The sequence below is a fragment of the Ranitomeya variabilis genome, chromosome 4, assembly GCF_051348905.1.
Source record: "Ranitomeya variabilis isolate aRanVar5 chromosome 4, aRanVar5.hap1, whole genome shotgun sequence".
NCBI lineage: Eukaryota > Metazoa > Chordata > Amphibia > Anura > Dendrobatidae > Ranitomeya > Ranitomeya variabilis.
The window spans coordinates 639,335,544-639,359,431 of NC_135235.1; the positions used below are offsets into that span (position 1 = coordinate 639,335,544).

Genomic DNA, 23,888 nt, shown 5'->3' on the forward strand with positions numbered 1-23,888 from the left:
CGTACTAACCCGTCGGTGGTCATACGGGCCCACCCCACCTCGACGGGATAGTACGTCAGATGTCAGAAAGGGGTTAATATACCATGCATGCCTTCTGCCTCTTTCAATTGTGCCCTTTGGAATTCTCGCTCTGTGTGTAATAAACTCCCCTTCATCCATGACTTCTTCCTTTCTGATTTCTCTTAACCTCCTGGCTCTTTCTGGATCCAGCAGTCAAACACCACCGCTGCTGCTCTTTCATATGGTGGACTACACTTTTCTCATACCTCAAGATCGGACAACAGAGCAGGTGGAAGCATTGGTCTGCTCCTATCACCCAAATGTACCTTTCGGGTTATCCCCAAAGTACCTTCGCTGGTTTTCCATTCTTTTGAGGTCCATGTGATCAGACTCTTCATCCCCTTCTCAATGCGAGTGGCGGTGGTGTATTGTCCTCCGGGCCCCTCCCATCAGTTCCTGGATCACTTTGCCACCTAGCTTCTGCACTTTCTCTCCTGTGACATCCCCACCCTCATCATGGGTGATTTCAACATCCCCATTGCTTTTCCCCTCTCACCATCAGCTTCTTACCTTTTACCTCTAACCTCCTCTTTCGGCCTCTCGCAGCATACTAGCTCTTCAACTCATGAAGACGGGAACTCCCTCGACTTGGTCTTCTCCCGGCTTGCTCAGTGGATGATTTTACAAACTCCCTGTTTGGGCTATCGGAATGCACCAAATTATAAGAGAGATGGTATAAGTTGCGTTCGTAGCCCGGGGTCCACCGTGCAGAGATGTAACCTGCTGCTGAGTAATGACGGACTATGTGGCGGTACAATGTGGATACACACACGGGTTAACTTCATCCTGTGTGAAGGAAGCAAACCCTGTTGCGTCACAGGGCCGCGGTACCGCACCAAGAGCGCAAGCAAGAACCTCAGGACTCTATCCCAAGACACAGGATTAAAGTACATTCAGACCATTTGCGCTCGACACCGCAACTGGGGTGTCAAAGTAACAGAAAATATAACTTAAAGCACAAGAGTGCGTGCTGTGCCGCTTTGGCAGATGCCACTAACCACTCAGACTTGGGGTAGGAAAGCGCTCTATAAGCGCACGGCGCCGCACTGGCGGTTACAGCAGTAGATGCTGTATCGTGTGTCTTTATGTTGACAGCTTAGTCAGGCGCTAGACAGCAAGCATCCACCTTTTGCGAACTGTCATACACAAGCGAGGGGATTTTAAAGAACGACTTGCACTCATCAACACACACACGATTCCAAATGTACACTAGCGCATGGCATTGCGGCCATGCGAACCTTTCATAGCTGCAGCAAGAACAGGACCTTCCCAGAAGGACCAATGGGAGTCAGCCACAGAAGAACACCTTCAGGACCTTCCTAAAGGACCAATGGGATTTGCTGCAGTATCTAAGCATGTGACCCTTGATCTCCAACGAGAGATCTTGCCCTGGGCATGCTCAGAAAGGGAAGAGCAGGACTTAGTCCCATACACGTCTGCTCGCCGCTGCCCAGTACAGGCTACAATGGCAGAAGCTGGAAAGGCAGCAGTAACCAGTCGTCCAGTATCAGTCTGAACTAGACGCTGGGACCGACGTCTCCGCTGAGCAGACTCCACTGCAGCTGGAGAAGAATAGGAGACCGCAGTTGAGATGGTTCGAGATTCCCCTGTGCAGAGGCGGGATCTCGACACCTAACACTCCCCTCTCCAGCTCTCTGACCACAACCATCTTTCATTCTCTATCAAGAACTGCCATCCCGCTCAGGTCACCCCCACTTTCCACACTTATAGAAACATACAGGCCATTAACACCCAGAAACTTATGAAGAACTTGCAGTCCTCATTGGCCCCTATCTCCTCCCTCTCATGTCCTGACTTTGCACTAAAGCATTACAATGTCATGTCCTGACTTTGCACTAAAGCATTACAATGAAACCCTGCATGAAATTAAACCTCCTATACATAGAACAACTCGACACAGATGGCGACAACTGTGGCACACGCTGCAAACACGTTTCCTACAGTGGTGCTCCAGGTGCGCCAAACGCCTGTGGAGAAAATGTAATCTACCCGAAGATTTCCTCCATTATAAGTTTATGCTTAAAACATACAACTCTGCCCTTCACCTCTCCAAACAAACCTATTTCAACACCCTCATCACCTCACTGTCCAATAACCCTAAACGTCTCTTTGACACTTTTCATTCCCTACTCAACCCAAGAGTGCAGGCCCCAACAACGGATCTCCACGCTGACAATCTGGCCAAGTACTTCAAAGAAAAAATTGACCATAGCCGACAGGAAATTATCTCCCAATCTCCTCATCTCATGCACTGTCCTCCCTCCCCCACTGCATCTAGCTCACTCTCTGACTTTGAACCAGTCACAGAAGAAGAAGTAATCCGCCTCCTTGCATCTTCTCGCCCGGTCACTTGCACCAGTGACCCCATTCTGTCACTTCTCCAGTCCCTTTCCCCTGCTGTCACCTCTTACCTAACAAAAATATCCAACCTCTCTCTCTCTTCCGGTATCTTTCCCTCCTCATTTAAGCATGCCATCATACATCCATTACTTGGAAAACCATCCCTTGTGCCGCTAACTATAGACCTGTCTCTAATCTTCCCTTTATCTCTCAACTCCTCGAACGCCTGGTCCACTCCCGTCTTATCCGCTGTCTCTCAGATAACTCTCTTCTCGACTCTCTTCAATCTGGTTTCCGCTCTTAACACTCTACTTAAACTGCCATCACTAAAGTCTCCAATGATTTACTAACAGCTAAATCTAATGGTCACTACTCCATGCTAATTCTCTTGGATCTCTCCGCAGCATTCAACACTGTGGATCATCAGCTCCTCCACACTATGCTCCGCTCCATCGGCCTTAAGGACACCGTTCTCTCCTGGTTCTCCTCCTATCTCTCCGACCACTCTTTCACTGTATCTTTTGCTAGTTAATAATAATAATCTTTATTTTTATATAGCGCTAACACATTCCGCAGCGCATTACAGTTTGCACACATTATCATTGCTGTCCCTGATGCGGCTCACAATCTAAATTCCCTCTCAGTATGTCTTTGGAATGTGGGAGGAAACCGGAGTACCTGGAGGAAACCCACACAAACACGGGGAGAACATACAAACTCCTTGCAGATGTTGTCCTTGGTGGGATTTGAACCCAGGACCCCAGCGCTGCAAGACTGCAGTGCTATCCACTGAGCCACCATGCTCCTCCTCCTCTCATCTTCCCCTTACTGTTGAGGTTCCTCAAGGATCAGTCCTAGGCCCCCTCCTCTTCTCGTTGCCCCTATTGGCAAACAATCAGTAGATTTGGGTTCCAGTACCATCTCTATGCAGATGACACCCAATTATACACTTCTGCTCCTGATATCACGCCTGCCTTTTTAGAAAACACCAGTGATTATTTTATCGCTGTCTCTAACATCATGTCCTCCCTCTATCTGGAACTGAATCTGTCAAAAAATGAACTCCTCATGTTCTCTCCCTCTACCTTTGCCTGACATTGCCATCTCGGCGTGTGGTTCCACCATTACTCCCAAGCAACATGCCCGCAGCCTTGGGGTCATACTTGATTCCGACCTTTCATTCACCTCCCAGATCCGATCACTGGCTCGCTCTTGTTATCTGCACATCAAAAACATTTTTAGAATTCGACCTTTTCTTACTTTCGACTCTGCAAAAACTCTTACTGTTACCCTTCCACTCCAGAATCCAGTACAAACTTATTACCCTCATCCACAAAGCGCTCCATGGCTCAGCACCACCCTACATCTCCTCCCTGGTCTCAGCCTACCACCCTACCCATGCTCTTCGTTCTGCTAATGACCTGAGGTTAGCATCCTCAATAATCAGAACCGCTCACATTCACATTTTCACGTGCTGGATCAATTCTTTGGAATGCACTACCCAGGTTAATACAATTATTCCTCACAGTTTTAAGCGTGCCCTAAAAACGCATTTGTTCAGGCTGGCCTACCGCCTCAACGAATTAACTTAACTATCCCTGTGTGGTCCATTCAAAAAATTTAAACCATAATCCGGTTCCTTGCATCATGTTCTCTTACCATCCACCTCTGGTGTCTCCCCTTTTCCTCATAGATTGTAAGCTTGAGAGCAGGGCCCTCATTCCTCTTGGTGTCTGTTTTGATCTGTGTTTATTATTATGCTATAATGTCTATTGTCTGCACAAGTCCTCTCTATAATGTAAAGTGCTGCGGAATATGTTGGCGCTGTATAAATAAATATTATTATTATTATTATTATTATTATTATAATATCAAAAACACTGGCGCTCTCCCAAAGGCACAATGCTCCTCAGCTGCTGGGATCAAACCCGGGTAGTGCCCACCCGTGCACGTAATATAAAATCAAATAATTGAAATAGAACCCGCGCGTAAGGAGTGAAACATAGATGGATAATACTAGAATACTCCAAAGATGTCCCAACAAAAGTAACAATACTGCTCCACTGGAGGAACAGCAGTAGCAATAGGCAATTACTAAGATTGCGATCAATCACTGAGCTCCCCACCTCTTAAATATACAATCGTAACACTACAAAAACAAATGCGGCTGTCAGCTTACCTAGGTGTTCAAAGTGCTATGGCGTGCTGGTTCCAGGCTGCCGGTACCCGGAGCTGCGGCCCTGTCTATATCCGGCAGTGAAGCACTCCTTGCAGTGCACTATAGGGGTGGAACTGTCTGGGTGTACAGGGTTACGGCACTGCTTGTGCCAGATGGTGGAACACACTCGTGGGACCAGGCGCGCTCCGGCCGGTAGCGCTTCCTGGAATACCACGAGGAAAGAAAAAAATGTCCGTTAGGCTCCTCCTACCAGTGACGTCACCTGTGGTACGGATCGCCGAAGCGCTCACAAAAGGAAGGGAACTAACCAACGCATTTCGAAGAGGCTAAGCTCTTTTTCGTCAGAGCTTAGCCTCTTCGAAACGCGTTGGTTAGTTCCCTTTCTTTTGTGAGCGCTTCGGCGATCCGTACCACAGGTGACGTCACTGGTAGGAGGAGCCTAACGGACATTTTTTTCTTTCCTCGTGGTATTCCAGGAAGCGCTACCGGCCGGAGCGCGCCTGGTCCCACGAGTGTGTTCCACCATCTGGCACAAGCAGTGCCGTAACCCTGTACACCCAGACAGTTCCACCCCTATAGTGCACTGCAAGGAGTGCTTCACCGCCGGATATAGACAGGGCCGCAGCTCCGGGTACCGGCAGCCTGGAAACAGCACGCCATAGCAGTTTGAACATCTAGGTAAACTGGCAGCCGCATTTGTTTTTGTAGTGGCACGATTGTATATTTAAGAGGTGGGGAGCTCAGTGATTGATCGCAATCTTAGTAATTGCCTATTGCTACTGCTGTTCCTCCAGTGGAGCAGTATTGTTACTTTTGTTGGGACATCTTTGGAGTATTCTAGTATTATCCATCTATGTTTCACTCCCTACACGCGGGTTCTATTTCAATTATTTGATATTATTGTTATTAGTATTCTCTATACAGGGAAGTTTCAATAAAGAGAGTGTCGGTGTTTGTAATAAATTATCAGTTCAGTGTATAATACTGGGGGATAAAACAAGTCTGAGCACAAGACATTCACAGGCATCCACAGATCATAGGGGAGATCTCATAACACCTTCTCTGCATCTACCTGATGATCATCGAGATCTTCTTGTTTACAGTCCTGTGGAAGAAGAGGAAGGGGACATCTCTCTGGTGTTGTCCTCTCACTGGATAGAACTGGAAGAAACACATACAGGGACTGAATTCATTCTTTACATACAGATAATTATAGGCCGTGTGTATTTAGTCCTGTCTATTACCTGGTGATGTGAGGGGCTGGGGATCCTCCATCATGACGTCCTTGTACAGATCTTTGTGTCCTTCTAAATATTCCCACTCCTCCATGGAGAAATAGACGGCGACATCCTGACACCTTATAGGAACCTGACACATACAATGATACCGTCATCCCCCGATCCCTCCATAGCGTTACTATATAATGTCCCAGCATTCCCAGCAGTGTCACCTCTCCAGTCAGCAGCTCAATCATCTTGTAGGTGAGTTCTAGGATTTTCTGGTCATTGATGTCCTCATGTATCAGGGGGTGAGGTGGAGGCCCTGTGATTGGGCTCAGGGGTCTTCCCCATCCCTCAGACACAGGGTCCTGACAGCGCTCACTAGAGGTCTTCTTCACTAATGTGTAATCCTGGTTATGGAGAGACACATTAATAAACCTCACTACAGACATTCCCAGAGTCCTCACCTCTCCAGTTCTGTCCATCTGTTATTCCCATAGATAAGAATGATGTAATGTGACGTCATCAGAATCTCTCACCTCTCCAGTAAGCCGGAAGAGGATCTCTAGGGTGAGGTGTAATATCCTCTCCGCCATCTTGTCCCTGTTCCTATCCATCCTTGTAGGGTCACTCAGGAGAATTCTCTTATATAGAAGATCTCCACTGAGAGGATCCGATATTGTAGGGACCTGAATGGGGAGAAGATAACGATGTAACAGCATAAAGATCCCATGTAAGAAATCTCCGGAGCTGTTACCGGCGTCACATGATCACTACATCCAGTCATGGCCCCGTCCTGCCCCCGGTATAACACACAGTCCCATTATAGTCACATACAGAGATTTATCACAGGCTCAGCACTGAGGGGGTTAATGTCCCCTGCGCCCAGTAATGGGGAATCTCCAGCACCTACCTCCACCTGCAGAGCCGCACACCACATATATGGCTGTTCTGTGCGCACAGGACCTGGGATGAGGTCACAGGAGGGGAGGAGTCAGGGGTCACATGATCAGGGGCCTCTGTGACTAGTGGCCATTGTGACAAGGTGCATTGTCCTTCTACTGTAGGGGAAACAGCTGCCATGAAGTGATGAACCTGATTGGCCAAAATGCTTCTGTAAGCCCTAATGTCCAAACATCCATCCAGAGATAATAAAGGGCCCAGGATGAGCCAAGAACACATTCCCGCCATTACTGCACCTGACAGAAAGGACACATGGACTCCTGCTGCTTGTATGAGATTCTGACCCACTAATCAGCACAGAAATCTGGACTCATCTGACTGCACAATGTTTCCACTGCTCAGTGATGTCATTTTTGTTCAATTAAGTTTTTTCTTTCTATTTCCCTCAGACCAGAGTCGGATTGCTAATCTGCCCAGGCGGCAGATGCCCGGTGGGCCGACAGATCTCCACCACACAGTAGGCCGCCGGACCTTTAAATATTATGAGTTAGGTCCTTTGTGTACGTGTTATCTAGTTGTCGTCAGTGCGCGAGCACGGCCGCGGTCCTCCTGTGTGCGCGGTTGCGGCCCGGGTCAGGGCGGGCAAGCAGGAGATCACACGTGCGCACAGGGGGTCAAGACATTTGTAAAGGCCGCCGCGCATAGAGCGCCTCCATCTGTGACGCTGGCCGGCCTGTACCAGCGTCAGAGGAGACTCGTCCTCACCAATTCCTGGGATCTGCTCCTCTTCACCGCCGAGGCTGGACAGGACCCTCCTCAGCTCTTCATCCTCCCCCTCATCTCAGGGACCTGGGTGAGACCCAAGATAATTTTTGTTAATGTATATACACCAGCTGCACCTATATAATGTGTATAGACTGCTGTATATGCGATATATAAGAGGCATCGTGATTACTCGCTAATCCCGCCCCCTGCACAGTAGCTCCGCCCCCCACCACATCACCACACACAATCCCGCCCCCCACCACATTACCACACATAATCCCTCCCCCCACCACATTGCAACACATAATCCCGCCCCCCACCGCATTACCACACATAATCCCGCACCCACCACATTACCACACCTAATCCCGCCCCCACCACATTACCACAGATAATCCCGCCCCACCACATTACCACAGATAATCCCGCCCCACCACATTACCATACATAATCCCACCCCCCACACATTACCATACATAATCCCGCCCCCAACACATCACCACACCTAATCTCGCCCCCCAACAAATCACACATAATCCCGCCCCCCACATCACCACACATAATCCCGCCCCCCACATTACCACACATAATCCCGCCCCCTATCACATTACCACATATAATCCCGCCCCCCACCACATTACCAGATAGTCCTGCCCCTCACATTACCACACATAATCCCGCCCCCACCACATCACCACACATAATCCAGCCCCCCACCACATCACCACACATAATCCCGCCCCCACCACATTACCACACATAATCCTGCCCCAACCACATCACCACACATAATCCCGCCCGCCCACCACATTACCACACATAATCCCGCCCCCCACCACATCACCACACATAATCCCACCACATCACCACACATAATCCTGCCCCACCACCATATCATCACACATAATCCCGCCCCCCACCACATTACCACACAATCCCGCCCCCCCACCACATTACCACACATAATCCCTCTCCCCACCACATCACCACACATAATCCCGCCCCCAACACATTACCACTTATAATCCAGCCCCCCCACCACATTACCACACATAATCCCCCACCACATCACCACACATAATCCCGCCCCCAACACATTACCACACATAATCCAGCCCCCCCACATTACCACACAAGGCTCTATCCCCACACATTACCACACGAGGCTCCGTCCCCTCACATTACCACACGAGGCTCTGTCCCCACACATCACCACACGAGGCTCTGTCCCCACACATTACCACACGAGGCTCTGTCCTCACACATTACCACACGAGGCTCCGTCCCCACACATCACCACACGAGGCTCCGCCCCCACACATTACCACATGAGGCTCTGTCCCCACACATTACCATACGAGGCTCCGTCCTCACACATTACCACTCGAGGCTCCATCCCCACACATTACCACATGAGGCTGTCCCCACATATTACCATATGAGGCTCGCTCCTCACACATTAACACACGAGGCTCCGTCCCTCCACATTACCACACGAGGCTTCGTTCCCACACATTACCACACGAGACACCGTCCCCACACATTACCACACTAGGCTCTGTCCTCACACGTTACCACACGAGGCTCTGTCTCCACACATTACCACACGAGGCTCCGTTCCCCCATATTACCACAGGAGGATCCGTTCCCCCACATTACCACACGAGGCTCCGCCCACCCACATTACCACACGAGGCTCCGTCCCCACACATTACCACACGAGGCTCCGCCCCCCACATTACCACACGCAGCACTTCCTTTCTATGTAATTCAAACACTTCAGCCAAGGAAAACGTACATTTAATTGCATCCGCATTCTCCAAAACAAAATGAGCCAAGAAGAGTCGCCAGGTCCATCTCACAGGCCGCAGGAAAATCCAGACAACGATGCAGTAGCTGATCGATAACAACAATATCTACTAAATCGTAGGAATGTTGTCATTATTTACTTTAGGTTAATCACCAGCAGCGTTAATTAGATAGCAATGAGCGTGCCAAGCGTTAGATGGCTGGAAACAGCTAGTACGATATATAAGTGACACTGCTGTATATAATCACTGTATCACCTATATAATGTATGTACAGCAGTCTATATACATGATACTGCTACAGATGTGTAAATACTTTATATAGGTGATACTGTTGTGTATTTATGTATGTGTGTGTGTGTGTTATACACAAACACACGGTGGTGTCTTCGCCGCAGCTGAATGATTTACAACTCTTAGACAGGCTGAGTACATGTGGGGGTTGCCTGGTTGCTAGGGAATCCCCACATGTAATCAAACTGGCTAACAGATGTAAATCATTCAGCTGCGGTGAAGAAAATTAAATCTCGTAGCACTAAAAAATACTCGGAGGACACCCGAGCGTGCTCGGGAAATCTCGAGCAACGATTATACTCTCTCATTACTAGTAGGAACTCTTCTTTGATGTCACCTTCACAATTCTTGCATCCATTGAACTTGTGAGTTTTTGGAGAGTTTCTGCTTGTATTTCTTTGCATGAAGTCAGAATAGCCTCCCAGAGCTGCTGTTTTGATGTGAACTGCCTCCCACCCTCATAGACCTTGTGCTTGATGTTACTCCAAAGGTTCTCTATAGGGTTGAGGTCAGGGGAAGATGGTGGCCACACCATGAGTTTATCTCCTTTTATGCCCATAGCAGCCAATGACTCAGAGGTATTCTTTGCAGCATGAGATGGTGCATTGTCATGCATGAAGATGATTTTGCTCCTGCAGGCACGTTTCTGCTTTTTATACCATGGAAGAAAGTTGCCAGTCAGAAACTCTCTATACTTTGCAGAGGTCATTTTGATACCTTCAATAACCTTAAAGGGCCCTACCAGCTGTTTCCCCATGATTCCAGCCAAAAACATGACTCCTCCACCTCCTTGCTGATGTCGCAGCCCTGTTGGGACATGGTGGCCATCCACCAACCATCCACTACTCCATCCATCTGGACCATCCAGGGTTGCTCGACACTCATCAGTAAACAAGACTGTTTGAAAATTAGTCTTCATGTACAGTACACACCAAAAGTTTGGACAAACCTCATTTAAAGATTTTTCTGTATTTTCATGACTATGAAAATAGTACATTCACACTGCATCAAAACCATGAATTAACACATGTGGAATTATATACTTAACAAGAAAGTGTGAAACAACTGAAATTATGTCTTATTTTCTAGGTTCTTCAAAGAAGCCACCTTTTGCTGACTGCTTTGCTTTGATGACCGCTTTGCACACTCTTGGCATTCTCTTGTTGAGCTTCAAGAGGTAGTCATTAATGTGAATTAACAATTTTCATAGTCATGAAAATACAGAAAAATCTTTAAATGAGAAGGGGTGTCCAAACTTTTGGTTTGTACTGTACCTCCACCTGCAGAGCCGCACATCACATATGGCTGTACTGTGTGCACAGGACCTGTGATGAGGTCACAAGAGTGGAGGTGTCAGGGGGTCACATGATCATGGACCTCTCCAACAAGTAGAGTATACAGGTGACTGACAGCACTCACTCATTTGGGCGCTCGTTCCATATCCAGGGAACCCTCCTGGGTAAAACGTCAATCTCTATATAGAAGAACAGCGCTCCACCGGGTGTAATAGTCCAGAAGAATCTTTATTTAGCCATATAGCATAAGCAACGTTTCGACCATATGCTGGTCTTTTTCAAGCATACAAACATGGCAGCAGGGCGGTCTTAAATAGTGTGGACACCACGCAGGGAGCCAATCACTACTAAGTACCGCCCTCTTAACATCATGATATAATATTTAATTAAAATACAAAAAATAAACATCAGACACTTGTGTGCACAAATACATATCATTAAAAATTCACCATCACCTTATTATCATAATATTCTATATAGAAACACATAATATGGCTCTGTTTTTACTTCTCGTCCGTGGGTTTATTTATGTGTCATTGTTGCCATAGTAATCAACGTCCAATGGGATATATTCATCTATGGACTTCCTGCATAGTGAATTATAATGCAGGTAACTGGCGCCAAAAGACTCATATGGCCAATCAGTCTAATCCTTATTTTAAAGCTACTTAGCTCACCCCAATCGAATCATCCCTTCTATAATGCCTGTTCACGCATCAGCGCCGGACTCCGCCGGCATCATCCTTAAGCGACAGGAAACTGGGCAGTGAAGCGCAGGCGCAGTGACGTCACATCAGGATCGTGTCTCGTCACATGACCTGATCGGAGACACGCCCAGAAGCGACGAAAACAAGCGCCGCACATCATCCACCCCGTACATCTGCCGTGCAGGCAGGTTGTATAGGGAGCGCTAGTAAACAATACCGCGTCACCCTGGAAACCTATCTGAGCGACAGGCCGGGTAATGAAGCAAGGGCGCAGGCGCAACACGTCGGGGCCGTGTCTCATCAGAGACACTCCCAGCCGTGATGCATATCCACGTCACTTAGCAGTCACCACCCATACCCGTCGAACAGGCAGGTCGCCCGGGGAACGCATATAAACAATGGAACTCCTCCATATAGATACTAATGGGCATAATAGCCACATCTCTGTTTCTAGACACTTATACGGAAATCGTTCATCATGGCATTATATACATAGTGGGGAGCAAAAGGACGCATCCCTCGTTAGTATCATTGATTTCATACGGCAAACACATTATAAATCCAGTTCTTATATAAGTAATATATGTAGAAAAAACATACAGCATAGCCTACATAGAAAAAGCACCAAATGAAAAAAACAAAAAACCACACAGTATAGGCCAACCACACAGGGGCAGTCGGGAATCAGGCGAAGAATCATATCCAAGATAAAGAACACTTTATCAACATAAATAATCCATATTTAAGCTCATTTTAATTTCTTCAACCGTATCCATCCACCGACTGTCTCCAGTGTGGCTGATCTAATAAAACATAGAAAAAAAAATTGATAAAAATGTCAACTATGTCTAAAACAATAAAAACACATGACGAATGCATACGTAACGTCGGGGGTAGTGAATTCAATGGGTACAAATCTGCAGATTGAAATCTAGATTTAGACCTCCTGGATGTAATGAACCCAGGGTATAAATCCACTTCATTTCTTTTGTTTTAAGCATCTGCAATCTATCCCCTCCCCTTCTCAAAGCAGGGACACTATCAATGACTCTGAACCTAAGTTGGTTCACTGAATGTTTTCTCTCTACAAAATGTTTTGGTACCGGTAATTCCATAAGACTTGTTCTGATTGTACTTTTATGTTTAGTGATGCGGGCCTTCACCTCCATAGTGGTCTCACCTATATACGCGAGTCCACATGGACAGGTAATCATATAGATGACATAACTTGATGTGCAGGTATATCTTTCTTTTAAGAAAAACTTCTTCCCAGTATGAGGATGGCAAAAAAACTCTCCCTTAAGCATGTTATTGCAACAAGTGCAACCAAGGCACGGGAAATTCCCATATCTCGGTGCACTTAGTGTTCTTTGGCCTATTATTTTGGAAGTACCAAAATCGGATCTGACCAGTTTGTCGCCTAGATTTCTACCCCTCCTGTATGACATCATTGGAAATGATTTAAAACCTGTCACCTGAGGTAATCCTCGTTGTAAGAGGGCCCAGTGTTTTTTTTATAACACCACTAATTCGGTTACTCATTACATTGTATGTAGAAACAAAAGGAATGCGATCACAACCGTGTTTTGAGGAGGTTTTCTTACGGACACTTTCTCTTGTAGAATTTCGAGCCTTAGTTTTAAAGGCTTCCACTCCTTTCTTAGGGTACCCTCTTGCTACAAACTTAGAACACATGTTTTCCAAACGTTGGTCCACCAAACTCTCGTCGGACACTATTCTCCGTACCCTTAGCAATTGGCTCCATGGGAGCGAGTCAACCATTTTTCTTGGGTGGTTGCTATCAAAAGAAAGTAGACTATTTCTATCAGTTTCTTTAATGAAAATGTCCGTTTTCAGTCTACCTCCATCTTTGTAAACCAAAGTGTCTAGAAATTGGATTTGAACTGCCGAGTATACTAATGTAAATTGTAACTCTGAATAAATTTCATTGAGGCTAGTATGAAAGCGGTTAGCGATTTGGCTAATAATACTGCAATAACCATCAAAAGAGCCGATAAAGGCGGAGCAGTTGTCATCATGGACAGTCATAAATACAAAGCAGAAATTCTTAGACAGTTAAGTGATTACCTAGTTTATGAGAAATTGTCATGTAATCCTACCCTACGGTTCCAGAAACAATTACAGCTTGTGATCAGTGACTCCTTGTCTATGGGACTCATTGATCACAAGCTGTCAGAATTTTTGATTGTGGAAGCACCAGTTATACCTGTGCTGTACGTGTTACCTAAAATCCACAAGGACTTGCTTAACCCCCCAGGTAGACCAATAGTCTCAGGGAGAGGTTCATTATTCAGCAAAACTGCTATCTTTCTAGATAAAGTGCTGCGTCCTTTTGCTGTGGCAGCACGATCTTTTGTGAGAGATACTAGCGATTTCCTTGATAAAATCGAAGGTCTGGAGGTATCTGATGCGTCCATTTTGGTATCGTTCGATGTGACATCATTGTATACATCAATCGAACATGATAAAGGTCTTGAGGCCGTTCATTGTGCGCTATCGGGCTCTGACGTGGCCCCAGAGTGTGCACAGCTTGTCCTCACACTGTTGGAGCTCATCCTCAGGAGGAATTATTTCCTCTTTGGGGATGAGTATTTCCTTCAGTTGAGAGGTACCGCCATGGGGTCCAATGTGGCCCCAACTTATGCTAACATCTACATGGCGGTATTTGAGGACAGGTTTGTGTACCATTCCATCCTTTGGCGCCACGTCAGAGCCTGGTGGCGCTACATTGATGATATCTTTGTGATTTGGGAGGGTAGCATTATGGAATTGGAAAATTTTCATACTAGCCTCAATGAAATTTATTCAGAGTTACAATTTACATTAGTATACTCGGCAGTTCAAATCCAATTTCTAGACACTTTGGTTTACAAAGATGGAGGTAGACTGAAAACGGACATTTTCATTAAAGAAACTGATAGAAATAGTCTACTTTCTTTTGATAGCAACCACCCAAGAAAAATGGTTGACTCGCTCCCATGGAGCCAATTGCTAAGGGTACGGAGAATAGTGTCCGACGAGAGTTTGGTGGACTAACGTTTGGAAAACATGTGTTCTAAGTTTGTAGCAAGAGGGTACCCTAAGAAAGGAGTGGAAGCCTTTAAAACTAAGGCTCGAAATTCTACAAGAGAAAGTGTCCGTAAGAAAACCTCCTCAAAACACGGTTGTGATCGCATTTCTTTTGTTTCTACATACAATGTAATGAGTAACCGAATTAGTGGTGTTATAAAAAAACACTGGGCCCTCTTACAACGAGGATTACCTCAGGTGACAGGTTTTAAATCATTTCCAATGATGTCATACAGGAGGGGTAGAAATCTAGGCGACAAACTGGTCAGATCCGATTTTGGTACTTCCAAAATAATAGGCCAAAGAACACTAAGTGCACCGAGATATGGGAATTTCCCGTGCCTTGGTTGCACTTGTTGCAATAACATGCTTAAGGGAGAGTTTTTTTTGCCATCTCCATACTGGGAAGAAGTTTTTCTTAAAAGAAAGATATACCTGCACATCAAGTTATGTCATCTATATGATTACCTGTCCATGTGGACTCGCGTATATAGGTGAGACCACTATGGAGGTGAAGGCCCGCATCACTAAACATAAAAGTACAATCAGAACAAGTCTTATGGAATTACCGGTACCAAAACATTTTGTAGAGAGAAAACATTCAGTGAACCAACTTAGGTTCAGAGTCATTGATAGTGTCCCTGCTTTGAGAAGGGGAGGGGATAGACTGCAGATGCTTAAAACAAAAGAAATGAAGTGGATTTATACCCTGGGTTCATTACATCCAGGAGGTCTAAATCTAGATTTCAATCTGCAGATTTGTACCCATTGAATTCACTACCCCCGACGTTACGTATGCATTCGTCATGTGTTTTTATTGTTTTAGACATAGTTGACATTTTTATCGATTTTTTTTTTTTCTATGTTTTATTAGATCAGCCACACTGGAGACAGTCGGTGGATGGATACGGTTGAAGAAATTAAAATGAGCTTAAATATGGATTATTTATGTCGATAAAGTGTTCTTTATCTTGGATATGATTCTTCGCCTGATTCCCGACTGCCCCTGTGTGGTTGGCCTATACTGTGTGGTTTTTTGTTTTTTTCATTTGGTGCTTTTTCTATGTAGGCTATGCTGTATGTTTTTTCTACATATATTACTTATATAAGAACTGGATTTATAATGTGTTTGCCGTATGAAATCAATGATACTAATGAGGGATGCGTCCTTTTGCTCCCCACTATGTATATTATTATAATAATAATAATAATAATAATAATAATAATAATTTTTATTTATATAGCGCCAACATATTCCGCAGCGCTTTACAACTTATAGGGGGGACTTGTACAGACAATAGACATTACAGCATAACAGAAATCACAGTTCAAAATAGATACCAGGAGGAATGAGGGCCCTGCTCGCAAGCTTACAAACTATGAGGAAAAGGGGAGACACGAGAGGTGGATATAATGCCATGATGAACGATTTCTGTATAAGTGTCTAGAAACAGAGATGTGGCTATTATGCCCATTAGTATCTATATGGAGGAGTTCCATTGTTTATATGCGTTCCCCGGGCGACCTGCCTGTTCGACGGGTATGGGTGGTGACTGCTAAGTGACGTGGATTTGCATCACGGCTGGGAGTGTCTCTGATGAGACACGGCCCCGACGTGTTGCGCCTGCGCTCTTGCTTCATTACCCGGCCTGTCGCTCAGATAGGTTTCCAGGGTGACGCGGTATTGTTTACTAGCACTCCCTATACAACCTGCCTGCACGGCAGATGTACGGGGTGGATGATGTGCGGCGCTTGTTTTCGTTGCTTCAGGTCATGTGACGAGACACGATCCTGATGTGACGTCACTGCGCCTGCGCTTCACTGCCCAGTTTCCTGTCGCTTAAGGATGATGCCGGCGGAGTCCGGCGCTGATGCGTGAACAGGCATTATAGAAGGGATGATTCAATTGGGGTGAGCTAAGTAGCTTTAAAATAAGGATTAGACTGATTGGCCATATGAGTCTTTTGGCGCCAGTTACCTGCATTATAATTCACTATGCAGGAAGTCCATAGATGAATATATCCCATTGGACGTTGATTACTATGGCAACAATGACACATAAAAAAACCCACGGACGAGAAGTAAAAACAGAGCCATATTATGTGTTTCTATATAGAATATTATGTTAATAAGGTGATGGTGAATTTTTAATGATATGTATTTGTGCACACAAGTGTCTGATGTTTATTTTTTGTATTTTAATTAAATATTATATCATGATGTTAAGAGGGCGGTACTTAGTAGTGATTGGCTCCCTGCGTGGTGTCCACACTATTTAAGACCGCCCTGCTGCCATGTTTGTATGCTTGAAAAAGACCAGCATATGGTCGAAACGTTGCTTATGCTATATGGCTAAATAAAGATTCTTCTGGACTATTACACCCGGTGGAGCGCTGTTCTTCTATATTGAGATGATCATGGACCTCTGTGACTAGTGGACCATGGTGTCATGGTACATTGTTCTTCTAGGGTAGCGTAAACAAGTGCCATCAAGTGATGAACTTAATTGGCCAAAATGCTTATGTACAGTCATGGCCAAAAGTATTGACACCCCTGCAATTCTGTGAGATAATACTCAGTTTCTTCCTGAAAATGATTGCAATCACAAATTCTTTGGTATTATTATTTTCATTTAATTTGTCTTAAATTAAAAAACACAAAAGAGAATGAAGCAAAAAGCAAAACATTGATAATTTCACACAAAACTCCAAAAATGGGCCAGACAAAAGTATTGGCACCCTCAGCCTAATACTTGGTTGCACAACCTTTAGCCAAAATAACTGCGACCAACTGCTTCCAGTAACCATCAATGAGTTTCTTACAATGCTCTGCTGGAATTTTAGACCATTCTTCTTTGGCAAACTGCTCCAGGTCCCTGATATTTGAAGGGTGCCTTCTCCAAACTGGCATTTTTAGATCTTTCCACAGGTGTTCTACGGGATTCAGGTCTGGACTCATTGCTGGCCACCTTAGAAGTCTCCAGTGCTTTCCCTCAAACCATTTTCTAGTGCTTTTTGAAGTGTGTTTTGGGTCATTGTCCTGCTGGAAGACCCATGACCTCTGAGGGAGACTCAGCTTTCTCACACTGGGCCCTACATTATGCTGCTAAATTTGTTGGTAGTCTTCAGACTTCATAATGCCATGCACACGGTCAAGCAGTCCAGTGCCAGAGGCAGCAAAGTAACCCCAAAACATCAGGGAACCTCCATCATGTTTGACTGTAGGGACCGTGCTCTTTTCTTTGAATAAACAACCACAAGATGGCAGCCAAATCACTGTCACCTTAAAGAAGCCAACCATATGTAATAATTATTTCTAAAAAAGTTTTTATTAAACAAAAATAAACACAATACAAAACATAAATAAATCAATAAAAACTACTACATATCATCCGGATAGTACCCCATGGGAAAATAGCTGTAGGAGGCCTCATGTATATATTTATACTGGGAAGGATAATACAGCGGATGCAGGAAAACAATTCAAAGAGTCTAAGTTTCCAGTAGAATTTAAGTTTACTTAAATGGTTGGCCTTGAGAGAAATGCAGACATGGGACGATATTGTCTTTAAACCGGCCGATAAAGGGGGCAATCTGGTCATTTGGCCAATTGACCAATATGAAAAACAGGCCAATAGACTTTTAAATGACCATGATTGCTACCGTCAATTATCGTATAATCCTATGTCCTCCTTTCAGGATCTTTTGGTGGAAATGATGGAGAACGCCTGTACACAAGGTCTAGTGACGAAGAAACTGGTGGATCAGATTAGAAATTGCCATCCAAAGCTCCCTACCCTTTATTTAATACCGAAAATACATAAAAATCATCTGGACCCCCCAGGCCGTCCCATTGTAGCAGGTAATGGGGGACTTTGTGAAGTAATTGGGAGTATAATTGACTACTTTTTGAAACCATTGGTTACCAACCTTCCTTCTTATATTAAGGATACCACGTCGGCATTGCAACGTCTGGATCAATTGTGTCTGGAGGACAATATGATTTTTGTAGCAGCCGACGTGGAATCTTTATATACATCTATAAGGCATCAGGATGGGTTGGATGCAACAAGATTTTTTCTAAACTCTAGTCGAGTGGAACCTGACATGGTGGAACTGATTATGATCTTGCTTGAATTTCTGCTGACGCATAATATTTTTACCTTTAATAACCGGACCTATTTACAGTTGCAGGGAACTGCGATGGGGGCCACTTGTGCCCCCTCGTATGCCAATTTGTTTTTGGGGGCCTGGGAGAGGGAGGTATTTCAAGGTGATCTCATCCAGGAAATGTGTCACATCCATAACTGGATGAGATACATTGATGATGTTCTGTTTATATGGGAAGGCTCTTTGGAATATACTATGAGATATCTTAACAACAATAACAAGAACATCAAACTATCACTTAAATTTGGAAGGGAAATTGATTTTCTGGACATTAAAATTGGAGTTGGATCTAATGGTGTGATCACTACTGATATTTTCAGAAAATCTACATCTACTAACTCCTTTCTATGTGCAGATTCCTCCCATCCCATCTCCACAGTCTGTGGAATTCCGGTGGGGCAGTTTCTCCGGGCTCAGCGTATATGTTCAGATGACATTAACTTTGAAAGACAAGCCATGGATCTAACAAGAAGATTCACCGAAAGGGGATATAGCAAAAGGATGATCAAAAGAGGATACCTTAGAGCTGCAAAAACTTCGCGTAACCAACTACTATATAAAGACTCTTCCATGGCAAAAGCACAAGATCCCCCTGAACAAGTACGTTTCATCTCAACTTATAACAATAAGTGGAATGAACTTAAAGAGATTGTGTTAAAGCATTGGAAAGTGCTACAAGCGGATTCCACTTTACGACATTGTCTACCTGACCGCCCATCCTTTGTTGCGAAAAGGTCTTCAAATTTGAAAGATACTCTGGTACATAGCCACTACGAGCGTAAAAAGAATAAGAAGAATATGGGAAGGTTTGGTTTCTTTCCGTGTGGCTTCTGCAAAGGCTGTTTTAATCACACAAAGGCAACAAAGTTCTGTAACTTTGATGGCTCCAAACAATATGATATTCGACAACACTTAAATTGTAGTTCCGAAGGAGTCATATACCATGCGCAATGCCCTTGTGGGAAAGTATATATCGGCATGACAACTAGGGAATTGAAGGTAAGAACTAGGGAACATGTCAGGGATATTCTAAAGGCTAAAAAAGTGGATAACGATGTGCCCCTTAAACCTATTGCCAGACATTTTAAAATATATCATGAAAGTAATACCAGAGGCCTGGTAGTAAAAGCTATTGATCAGGTTTCTTTAGGTATTAGAGGGGGTGATCTGGCTAAAATCCTTGCCCAGACTGAGAGTAAATGGATATATCGTCTGGGAACCCTTAGTCCTGATGGCCTCAATGAAAACTTTGGTTTCTCTGCCTTTTTGTAGATAATATTGTATGTTATAATTTTTATTCTTGAGAGGTATTTTTAGGGTCTGGGTGTTTTTAATGGGGTTATTTATATATATGTCTTTATCATTGTATTATTGTTTTATTCATGGTTTCTAATTTTTGTGTATTGTATATTTGATATAGTATTTTGCCATGGTCCTCTCCTGCTGCTATCTGATGAAGAATGGGATAAATCGCTGCGTGGATCTTATGAAAAGGATTTATATCAGGAATAAAGAACAGTTGCTGTTGAATTCGGCTTATATTATTACTTGTTCTTCATATATATAATATATGTTTATATATTTTTATATATCTTGATATGTTTATATGTATTTTTTGATATATAGTAATTTTAAAATGTTATTTATTTATATTTTCTATAGTATTGTAGTTATATATTTATTGAATGAGATCCTGCGTAGTTATTATATGCTTCTTATGCATTTTTTGTAGCCTTATCTGCACTTGTTATTTATATGGGCACCTTCAGTGTATTAAGGATATTTTTATATAGATAATCTCTGTTGCACTGTTGTACTTATGCTGGCATTGTAGTACAGCGTCACGGCACTGGTTGTATGCTGGTTGTATGTTTAATAATGCTTTCACGCCCGCGTACGCATTGCGGGATAATATGTATGGGTTGTATTATATGTCCCATTAATCTGCACTTTCTTGCACGGTATTAATAAATTACTTTTTCTTGCACCTGTGGCAGGGTAATTAACATATGCACGTTTTGGTTATTATAAATAATTTTGATATACAGGGCTGCATTTGCACTTTATCACTTATTATTATCGCACTATTAATATTGTAATCTTCTTTTTTGGCACTTTTTATTAAATCCTAATCTTCTTCTTTCACTTTTTCGGTCAATATTCCAGATGATAGTGCGCATGCGCGGGTCCTCCTCCCTGCACACTTCGGACAGCGTCACAGGTGGTTCCTGCTTGCTGTCAGCTTGCGGTCCACACGGCGGATGTCCGGAAGTGTTGGTTTATCCAGGAAGAGATGGATCTGCGCATGCGCCGTTTGAGTCATCGGTGGAATAAGCGGTCCCATTTTTTTCATTAGTGGCGGCACTTGATTGGCCTTTTATTGGCATAAATGCGTCACCCGGTCTGTTTGGAGACACGCCCCCGGAAGAAGCAAGGGCGAAACGCGCGTCGGGGCGCTGGGAAAAGGCTGCATAGGAGGCACACGTGGATTTACGGCATCTGGGTAATGGATATTTTGCGCTGATTTTTGATTATTATGTGGTATTATTAAGCGGCACTATGTGGCATTTTGCTGTGATCGTTTAATTATTGTTCTCATGCTGTCATGCGTAAGTAGAGGTGCTAGGAAAACGGAGTGCTTTGAGGGTCTTTATAGGGATGCTGCTAGCGCCATAAACTTAAATTCTACTGGAAACTTAGACTCTTTGAATTGTTTTCCTGCATCCGCTGTATTATCCTTCCCAGTATAAATATATACATGAGGCCTCCTACAGCTATTTTCCCATGGGGTACTATCCGGATGATATGTAGTAGTTTTTATTGATTTATTTATGTTTTGTATTGTGTTTATTTTTGTTTAATAAAAACTTTTTTAGAAATAATTATTACATATGGTTGGCTTCTTTAAGGTGACAGTGATTTGGCTGCCATCTTGTGGTTGTTTATATGTACTGTGGAAGTACCATTTAGAAAGTTATAATAGGACTTTGTGGATTAACTATTGATTGCTGTTTTGTAACAGAGTGTCCGTCTAAGTATGGATCTGAAAGCCAGAGAAAGTGCCTGGCGTTCTAAAGCTATTGACATTTTCTCACGGAGTACCCCTGTGGTTTCGCAGAATACCTCTCTTGAAATTAAAGATCTAATGCATAAATATAGATACACCTTGCAACGAAAAACAAAGTTATGGTGGAATAAGACCACACTTGAAAATTATTTAGAGAAAAAAATAGTCCCTAGGGGATTGAGAATTCAACTGTATCCCACCTATGAACTTGGCAATAAAGAGCTAATTGCAAGATGGATATCAGCAGCATCTAGATGTTCTTTAGAGTTCATTCAAATTTTAATTGAGAATAATACATCTTCGTTATTGGAGCTGGATAATGAATTGGAATCTATCTCTAAAACATTAGCGAAAGAAATGACTATAGACCAATTTGGTAAATGGTCTAAAGATTTGGAGACTGATGCATTAAAATGGGAAGATAAAATCAGCCAAGAAAAATCCAAAAAATATCTTCGTGATGTGGAAGACTATGATTCTAATAAAATCTTCAGGTGGCAGTTAAAAGGAGGGATAAGTGGTCCAAGAAAGAGATTTCGGACACAATCTGATAGATCCTCTGAGGTGGATAGTGCAACCTCAGCCAGTGATGTAGAAACTACACGGGATTCTCAATCTAAAGGGAATGAGAGAAAGAAAAAATTCCCTGATATGTTCCAGAAGGCACAAAGGAATGGCAGACCTGCAGACCGCTATCAGGTGGTTAATTTATCTAGTCGTGTGTTAACTGAGGAACAGATTAATGTTTTACAACGTGGCCTGACTTTTTCCCCTTCTAATAACCTAGACCCGTTCACATCGGTAAAGGACACCCATCTATTTGCTAGGAAATTAGTTCTTAAAAAATTACATGCATCGAAGATAGAAAAGGATCATATACTCACAACGGCTGAAGATGAGGCCCTGGAGGCCTTAATTTCCTTAGAAGAAGAAAATGCTAGTACATCAAGTGTGAGTATGATTCCTAAAAATCTATATACTACTTGTAAAACATTTCCTGCTTTAAATCTCTGCCTTGCAGTGGAGATTTTTACAAAATTGGCCACACAAGATATAGAGGAGTTGGCATGTAAACAAAGGAATAGATCCAATCTCTCTAGATTGGAATGGTTGGCCTTGAGAGAAATGCAGACATGGGACGATATTGTCTTTAAACCGGCCGATAAAGGGGGCAATCTGGTCATTTGGCCAATTGTCCAATATGAAAAACAGGCCAATAGACTTTTAAATGACCATGATTGCTACCGTCAATTATCGTATAATCCTATGTCCTCCTTTCAGGATCTTTTGGTGGAAATTATGGAGAACGCCTGTACACAAGGTCTAGTGACGAAGAAACTGGTGGATCAGATTAGAAATTGCCATCCAAAGCTCCCTACCCTTTATTTAATACCGAAAATACATAAAAATCATCTGGACCCCCCAGGCCGTCCCATTGTAGCAGGTAATGGGGGACTTTGTGAAGTAATTGGGAGTATAATTGACTACTTTTTGAAACCATTGGTTACCAACCTTCCTTCTTATATTAACCCCTTCACCCCCAAGGGTGGTTTGCACGTTAATGACCGGGCCAATTTTTACAATTCTGACCACTGTCCCTTTATGAGGCTATAACTCTGGAACGCTTTGACGGATCTTGGCGATTCTGACATTGTTTTCTCGTGACATATTGTACTTCATGTTAGTGGTAAAATTTATTCGATATAACTTGCGTTTATTTGTGAAAAAAATGGAAATTTGGCGAAAATTTTGAAAATTTTGCAATTTTCCAACTTTGAATTTTTATGCCCTTAAATCACAGACCTATGTCACGCAAAATACTTAATAAGTAACATTTCCCACATGTCTACTTTACATCAGTACAATTTTGGAACCAAAATTTTTTTTTGTGACGGAGTTATAAGGGTTAAAAGTTGACCAGCAATTTCTCATTTTTACAACACCATTTTTTTTTAGGGACCACATCTCAT

General features: G+C 43.7%; 2 protein-coding genes across 2 annotated transcripts in view; one reads left to right on the top strand and one right to left on the bottom strand.

Annotated features, from left to right (window-relative positions):
- The window catches only part of LOC143768156 (uncharacterized), a 50,304-nt gene extending 44,327 nt beyond the window's left edge, over nt 1–5,977 (bottom strand). Inside the window, exons 1-2 of the mRNA XM_077256844.1 lie at nt 5,845–5,977; nt 5,673–5,761 (exon numbers count right to left, since the gene is read on the bottom strand). Coding sequence (XP_077112959.1) covers nt 5,673–5,761; nt 5,845–5,977 — 222 coding nt within the window. The remainder of the gene's footprint in view (nt 1–5,672; nt 5,762–5,844) is intronic.
- A 900-nt stretch (nt 5,978–6,877) lies between these two features.
- On the top strand, nt 6,878–23,273 carry LOC143768157 (uncharacterized). The gene is made up of 7 exons (XM_077256845.1): nt 6,878–7,052; nt 7,173–7,576; nt 18,381–18,543; nt 19,207–19,850; nt 20,272–20,385; nt 21,874–22,873; nt 23,200–23,273. The coding sequence occupies exons 1-7, from the start codon at nt 6,947–6,949 to the stop codon at nt 23,271–23,273; spliced, it is 2,505 nt and encodes an 834-aa protein (XP_077112960.1). The 5' UTR covers nt 6,878–6,946.
- The last annotated feature ends 615 nt before the right edge of the window (nt 23,274–23,888 follow it).

Bases quoted from the DNA above. Each gene is read 5' to 3' on its own strand.
- LOC143768157 (XM_077256845.1), top strand. From the start codon at position 6,947: ATGTCCAAACATCCATCCAGAGATAATAAAGGGCCCAGGATGAGCCAA. The intron at 19,851-20,271 runs GTAAGAACTAGG...TATTTGATATAG, and splicing joins TGACAACTAGGGAATTGAAG to TATTTTGCCATGGTCCTCTC. The intron at 20,386-21,873 runs GCTTATATTATT...GTTTTGTAACAG, and splicing joins AACAGTTGCTGTTGAATTCG to AGTGTCCGTCTAAGTATGGA.